Source organism: Notothenia rossii (genome assembly GCF_949606895.1).
Source record: "Notothenia rossii genome assembly, chromosome: 5".
Taxonomy (NCBI): domain Eukaryota; kingdom Metazoa; phylum Chordata; class Actinopteri; order Perciformes; family Nototheniidae; genus Notothenia; species Notothenia rossii.
In genome coordinates this window covers 69,705,504-69,713,369 of record NC_136903.1, presented here as the reverse complement: position 1 = coordinate 69,713,369, position 7,866 = coordinate 69,705,504, and the positions used below count along the sequence as shown (strand labels likewise).

The 7,866-nt window shown below is 38.1% G+C and overlaps 1 protein-coding gene across 5 annotated transcripts in view; it reads left to right on the top strand.

Annotated features, from left to right (window-relative positions):
• Nucleotides 1-7,866, top strand: part of LOC307041007 (neurexophilin-4-like) — a 150,002-nt gene that overhangs the window by 105,896 nt on the left and 36,240 nt on the right. For 2 of the 5 annotated variants that reach the window (XM_079684297.1, XM_079684296.1), the window contains exon 1: nt 361-844. The exons of the other annotated variants lie outside the window; for them this stretch is intronic. In XM_079684297.1, the coding sequence (XP_079540423.1) occupies nt 791-844 (54 nt within the window). In that variant the 5' untranslated portion in view covers nt 361-790. Of the gene's footprint in view, nt 1-360; nt 845-7,866 lie in introns of those variants that run through there. 5 annotated transcript variants of the gene reach the window in all.

The window sequence follows — 7,866 nt, the reverse complement described above, 5'->3', positions numbered from 1 at the left end:
GATTTAGATACTCCCCACATTTGTCATTCTGAAAAATTACTTTTCAGATGATAACTGTCATCATTGACATATTAATAGTTTTATTGACCAAGCAGTTTAGCTCTGAAATAATGGATGAAATAAGTGTAGCATCTTAAAGTCACATTTAAATCCAACTTCTTTCTTTGATTACTCACACACTTTAATGACTCTGACATAATTCATGACATCCTCTCTCAGTTTAATTACTTCTACTATAGTCACTATCCATACATTGACAGGAAAACATGTTTACATGCAGTTGTGTTCAGTGTGGTTTAGAATTAACGAGAGCTGCTGTGCGCCGTGACGCGCGCGTGGAGAGAGAGAAAATATAGAGAAAGAGAGAAGGGAAGACAGAGAGGAGGAGAGAGGGAGACTTCATTCCTCTAAATCAACCAGTCAGTATTCTAAAAACACAAGTAGCGCTGGCGATCTTCAATGAAATCCCCTCCTCGCCTACACCCTCCGAACTGATCTCGTCTCCGCGCAAACTTCCAGCAAACATCCAGCATGAGCGGAGACCCACACCATGGATGTGCCACATGAGGAGGACCAGACTAACTGAAGCCCCCGCTCAAAGTTTTGCTCCACAGAGACCACTGTGACACTGACTGAACAGACACTCAACTTTACCGGTTTTTCTGCTTTCCTGATACTTTTTTACTTGCGCCTGACTGTTGGGATTGCTTGGATTCCGCGCTGTCTCTTATATATGTTCAGCCGAGGAGACGTGTAGTTTTTCGCGGTGGTCCGCTAAAAGGAAGCTGACATGCAGGTTCTCGGTTGGACCATAGTTTTCCTGTGCCAGTGTATCCTACGGAAGGTGAGTTCATTATCCTCTTGAGACAAAACATACTCTACTATAAATCCCACAACAGTGATGTCTGTTTATACACACCTGCCTTTTCATTTTGGATGATTATTTCGCAATAAATTAGTCATTTGAATGAAATTATACTGCAATAACGTTATTTATCCGCTCACATACATATTTATTTCTGAATCAGACGTTAGTGTTCAGTTTGTGTTGAAGGTGCCGTACATTTATGAATCCTGATAGATTTGTTCCCCCATTTAACTTGATTTAAAGTTGTTATTTCTTCACGGGAGCTCTTGAGATTACAAACAAGCCGCTATTTCATCTGCGTAATTGTGTTTTGTTAGTTTGAATAAAAGGGTGTGCGACTTTTGCCCGATCCCCAGACGCGCATATTTCCGCTGGCTGAGCGTTTCCCCTTTACTCCCACAAGCAGCCACTCTTATCTATTTGCGCTGCGAGCAACTTCCTCTAATTTTTCCTTCAGAAGTTAAACACGCCCGTGGCTTGTGTTATTATCTCGGCATCGCTGGCGATGATTATGTGTGGCTTAAATGCGTGCGTGCGTGTATGTGCGCGCACAATCACATTGGCTGTTTGCGTATCAGTGTTTTCCCGATTGCTATACACTGGCAGTAATACATGTTTGAAAATCCCCCCATTACACAATATGATATAGAATACAATAGAAGTCTGTCTAGATCCATGTCTTTGGACTCAGCAAGAAATGAAAGGGAATAAAACATGACCTTTCACCATGATCCTCTTCCTCACCTCTGACTCCTTGATTTTCTTTCTCCTCCCAGTTCCTTTCTTCTCCTCGCTCTTCTTCGTCCGTTATGGATCATCTCCCCTGAACAATTTTCATTTAAAAGACACTTGGTCTATCTTCAAACACAGTTGTAAAAAATATTGTAATGTGTCTTTCTACACTTTCAAACTTTTTTAAATCTTTCTTACAAGGCCTAAAAAGCAGCTCTGAAAGGGTAAAACCAGAGTTATTAGCAGAGGAACATGTCTGAGCAGGCGGTCGATGGGGAACCTTCACTGCTAACAGATTTTCTTAGTGGCCCATGTTGGCCGACGTATATTTTATTTAAACACACCCTGTTGGCTGCTGGCAGATTGGGGCTTGGTTGTATTGTGACAGGTAATAACACCTAGACGCTTCTTTTGAGATGTAATGCAAATTATTCCTGCTACAAAGTGGAACTGCTGTGCCTCTTACGCATGGGAGTGCAACACTGCAAGTATTAGCATCGACTTGTTATTAGATTATATCAGCCATGCTTTTCAGTAATGTGCCATTTGAAATCAAATTGGATTGTTTTTCTTTTTTTAAGGACTGGGAGGGCGGTAAGAGTTTTGTTTGTTTTGTATGAGGTGTAGATATCACCGTGATTGAGAAGACATAACATGACAAGTTACATCCTTGGGAGCGCTATTAGCTTGGAGGATTAATAAGTGAAGAGCTAAAGGAGGCACTGAAGACAAGTGAAGGAAGGTGAAACATTTTGTTTGCAGAGAGAAGGAAATAGTGGAATTATAAAAACAGAAATCAGCAGAGGAGAAGGAAGAAAAGGTAACACTAACCATCCTCCTAACTTCATTTAATGGTCTCTTTGAACAAAACCCACCCTCAATGGCCATTTACAGTAACTTAGAGGCCTGTTTAAGTGCATGTGTGAGTGCATAAGTGAGCATTTGAAAGAGAAGAGGAGATTGCAGGGAGGCAAAGTGATACATGCAGAATCCTTTCATGAAACCTCCAAACTCCGTCATTTATATTCTTATTAAAAAAATGCATTAACCATGCTGCATTAAAAATTCAAAAATGATTATTTTTGTGTTATTTTCAAAAGTATGTTTTTAAAAATGAATTTGTTTGACCATACAGGGATAGGTTTGGGTTCTTACAATTGCATTAAAAAAACTACAAAAAACACTGCATACGGTATGATGTCCAATGCTGCAATATTCAAATTGTTTCCACCTCGTGCTTTGAAGCGATATGTAACAGCACTACAAAAGAAGAAAAGATGTGTGAAAAGCTGCTTTGCTGTTTTATGCTCCCAGTAGAAACAATAGCATTAGCCGGCATCTCAACCTGACAAATCCTCTTATCTCCCCCCATAAAACAACTACCCAGGGATATTACAGCTACTGAGTCACTTTAATTTCATTATACTGTATATCCTACTTCCTTTGCAATCGTTCTCAGATATTCTGCATAGCTTTGCATTTCAGTCCCTGCACCAGTGATATGTGTATGACAAATACAATTTTATTGCCATTCATCGTGTTTGTGCCCACATGTTATGCACTAACATTCACGCCATTGTGGAAGTGGACACTTTTTTGAGCCATTGGAAAAGAAGAATCAGATGTTCTTCTACCACGGATTAAACCAGGTGGATGTTGGTTTAACTCCCACTCGCTGACGTTTAGTCCATCTGTCTGTCTGTGGATCATAAACTGTCAACCCCTGGCTTGTAATCTGGGTAAATGATCTTCTTTATTCACGAACCGATTAGATATGTAATCTGTTAAAAACATGATGACAGAAGCAATCACATTACTGCTATTGCCTATGAAATTGTTCCCTGAGATCAAAGCATCCTTTAACCTAAAAACAATGGCACAAATTCATCCAGTGCTTTAATGGATTCTAACATGGTTTGCTTAAGGTTAAGCAACGATCCATTTTTATTTAATTTGTTTTCTCCCCTTTCAACAGCCCTGTGCCCCATTTTTGACAACCCATTACTTTAAAAAATGAGTTATCACTGGCTTGGTGCAGTGAACAGTTTCACCTCAGGCTTTGTATTAGCCTTAAGGAGAGGGGAATTTAATTTAAATGTGCGAAGATGTCGTCCATTTTTGACTAATGTAAAATAAAACATTGTTACGGACATGAAGATTCTGCTTTATACCAGCATCTGTTATCAATTTTCAGTTTGTGTAGCTTACGTAGGACTGTCAAACTTAACATAATCACACTTCTGCTGATTTAATTAAAATGTTCTTATAACATTTTAAGACGAAGTTTAGAATGTATTGTAACTCCATCATAAATATGAATACTATTTTGCCATTCTACATGATCCGCTCTTAATAATGGAGGCAAACATCTTGCACAAGAATGTGTTGCCAAAATTCATTACAAACATGTGCACCCTCTGTTTGACTGACAGCTCGACTAGACCTGAGAGGTTCTAAGAAAGGAATCATTATTTTTTTTAAATGATTGATAAGGAGATGGTATTATTTTTAATGCACAAAGGAAGAGAAACCCAAAGCATTTTCCAGCGACTGCTGCTGAGCAGGACTGTTGTCTGTGTTTGGTTCTCTTCCTGTTGGAGCCACCTGTTCCTGTTTGATATGCGGTGTTAAAGGTGTTGCTGGGTCAGAGGATCATCTGCTTATCATGCATAGTAAATGCCTTTCATCACTAGTTTTTAATTAGTCTCAGAGGTGATTTCAGACTAGTGAATGCATTTAGATTATTTATTAAACAACATTGTATATAGACCCCCGTACACAAAGGAACGCCCTTTCAATAATCGATTATGACCCACTAGAAGTGTGTGGCGGTGTGTGTGTTTGCAGAGGCCCTGTCCTATGCCTGTATTTTCTCTTTCTTTTTATTTTGCTGTTCTGATGTTCCTGGGTGTCAACCTCTTTGAAAACTGGGCAACTAGGTGCAAGATTATAAGTGTGCGTCCAAGAGCAAACTCAAAATGTTTTGGAAAAGCCACGGAGGGAAAAAAAAAAACAACTGAAACAAAAATATTTTTCCAAAACAAGATTTAATCTTGAGTTGGGTTTTACCAGCTGGCAAGCACAGTCACCTTTTTTTAGGTAGGGAGGAGGGGCCAACTCTGAATGTTGTGTTTACAAACCTCAACCAATGAATCCCACACATTTCAACTTTTACTCGAACAAATACAGCAATGCTCATTACAAGATCAACTTAAAAGAAAAGAAGGAATGACCTCACACAATTTAAAGCAGCAACATTTAAAGCAACACATTTGTTTGCCAATACTGTTTAGTAAAGCATTGAGTATGGCCACAGTAGCCTACTAAAGCTGGCCAAAAAACAAACAAAAAGTAAATGCAGTCCAAGTCTCTTAGCATCATGAAAGTCCTGTTCTCTTTCACATCTTTCCTCAACTTAATGACATTTTTCCATTGAAGTCAAGTAAAGGTGGCTATGAAAAGACATTAGGAAATAATTAATTTTTACTGCTTCACATGATTTCCAAAGTCATGATGATTCACCCGCGGGGCAATATGACTGTATAACAATTTCATAGCAAAAGACTGGCATTGCCATCTGTAGAGGAAAACAAAGAGGCTCCTGACCATGCAGCCCCACTCACATGATTAATATAAAAACAATAAATGTTGAGGTGACATGTTAGTTAGTGAGCAATATTAGTTGTGATGTCCACTCTGAATCTACAGATCATTGAGCAGAAGTATATACTTAAGGTTCTGTGTACAAACACTGTTAAACTATCTATTGGCTCCCTATATTCACCCTGCTAGTACTATCTCCTGCTATGCACAGTTGCACCCTGGAAGGATTGATGTTACTGTTAATTTCCAGCAGCCGCTACTTTGTTTTTACATTTGCGGACATTTTTACAGTGCTTTTCTAACCTCGTGACGTATTTACTCTGCTTTTGTCCCAGGTCTGAGCTGTTGTTCATAGTTATTTCTAAATGAATCCTTTTTTAAATAGGACAAGGTACTTACAGTGAGAAAAGACAGGATGCTGTGAATAATCAAGTACATCTTTCTGTTTAATTTTACAAAGTGGCCTCCAGCTGTCATAAGAGTCTTGCTTTGGTTTGGATTTACTTGTTGTGAATGCCAGATGGTGGGCTTTCACATAACTGCAAATAACATTGGCAATTGGTTGAAGCTTTTATGTTGGAAAGAAAAACCTGGGAATCAGAGAAGCAGAAGCAGACAACTTAAATAAAACGCCTCCCCCTGTCCCGTCTGGGATCTCTCTGGTGTTCCAGAAAGCTCAAGTTAAAATAAAATGGTAAACAAAATGACTTTCACATAATAACAGTTTATGGCATCATGGCAGTGATCAGATACCACCAAATGTGTTTCCATTTGCTTCTTGTTGAGTGATTCGCTAACGAACTGGCTGAATTAAATGTTTGTGTAATTTTGAAATCAGTGGGATTTTTGAACAAACAAAAAAATGTACTTGTATTATAATGTTTGCAGATAAAACACGTCACATGTAACTCTGATTGGATAAAATCCTGCTCAAAAAGGAACATTGTAATAGCTGCACAGATTGTGTTTGCACATTTGAGAGTTGTAGTTATTCTAAAAACAAGGTATACAAAACCTAATCAGAATATCTTAGAGTCAATGTTTAAACCTCCTTTTGGACAATAAATGGAAATGTAAGTATTTTAAAGGGCTTGGTTTCCCAGCCACAGAAGAATCCAAATAAACTTGCATTAAAGCGCCAAATAGGCGACACATTTGCATAATGTCATGGCTGTCATATTGTAATGAGGTATATACTTTGTTTCTTTCCAATGAGCGCATGATTCAATTCTCTGCTGATGATTTTAAAACATGTGAAGCACTGGTTTATTGAAGTAAGAAGGGAGGGTGAAACTTAAGTCACTTATATTAAATATGTAAGGTTGTTAAATATTTTTCTTTCAACCCTATCTTTGACATAAAAATGATCTGCCACGACCGCCTCAATATGTCCAACAATGTGTTTGATAAAACCAATAAATACAAAAGAATTGTGATTGAAGAGGTTTTTGATTTGAAACTTAAGTAAAAATAATAAAAAAACAACGGCCTCAAAAGACAAGTAAAAGTCTTGAAATCAGAATTAAGTGAATGTACAGACTTATGATCAGTAACTGTACTTTAATTATCTCAAGTAAAATAACTAGTAATGCTGAATAAAGACTTTGAGAGTGTTTGATATTAAATATATATATTGCTGGATTATTGTGGCAGTTGCTTTGCCAGATAAGCAGTGTTTCAATTTTGCAGACTCATGGAGATGCACATTTTCTTTGTATACTATTTCATAGTTGTAACTGCAAACTTCCTATTTAATAAGTTCATCATATATTTTGGTCTTTGTGTTATATCTTTATCTTATATTAAACATAATGCAGTAATCAATTAACTTCTTTCCCATAAATGGTAGAATTACAAAGTATAATTTACAGTACACTAATGTGGAGTGCAAGTATACATCAACACTGTCCTAGCATTTTAATGTACTTAGTTTTATTACACAACTGCCAAAGGCCAATCAATGTAAAATTAAAGAGGGTGCAGCCAACTTCAAATTTAAACTTCAAAATTAGATCATATTAAACGCTCATTAGAGGTGAAATCGATCAGTGCTAAATTGATGGCAAACATTACAAAATAATAATATTCCTATTACTGTCTGTCTTTTAATAAAGAGCTATACATGTAAAGCAGTCATTGCTGCCGCTGATTGTAGGCACACGCACAGCAGTAAGTCAGAGGGTTGTCCATCAGAATGAAACCAGAACGACTGAGTCACATAATCGGAGTGTTCTGCATCATGGCAGCGGGCTAAAGAAAGCCATCCCTTCTATGCAACAGTTTATTCAACTACTAACGTTTTTTAAAGGAATAGGCTAAAATAAAATGTGAATGTCTAGATGAGAATGAAAAAATGGTCAACTTCCTAAAAATCTTTAAGCCCAAACAAAGTAATGTAAGTAGTGGTTAAAAAGTCACTGCGCAGCGCAAACATACAAATAATAACATCAAATATTTGTTCCTGTTGTTGGAAAAATGAGCTCTTGAGCTTCAGTGGATACACGGCCAGACAGAGGCAGAACTCGGGCTCCACATCAGACCGTACCAGGCTCTCTCACTGCCAGGACAATCTGGGGAAAGAGGCCTTTGGACAGCTGCTGCCTCAACCCCAAGAGGGTCTCACATCTCGTGGCCTGACCCCCACCCAGCCCCTACGCAGCCTC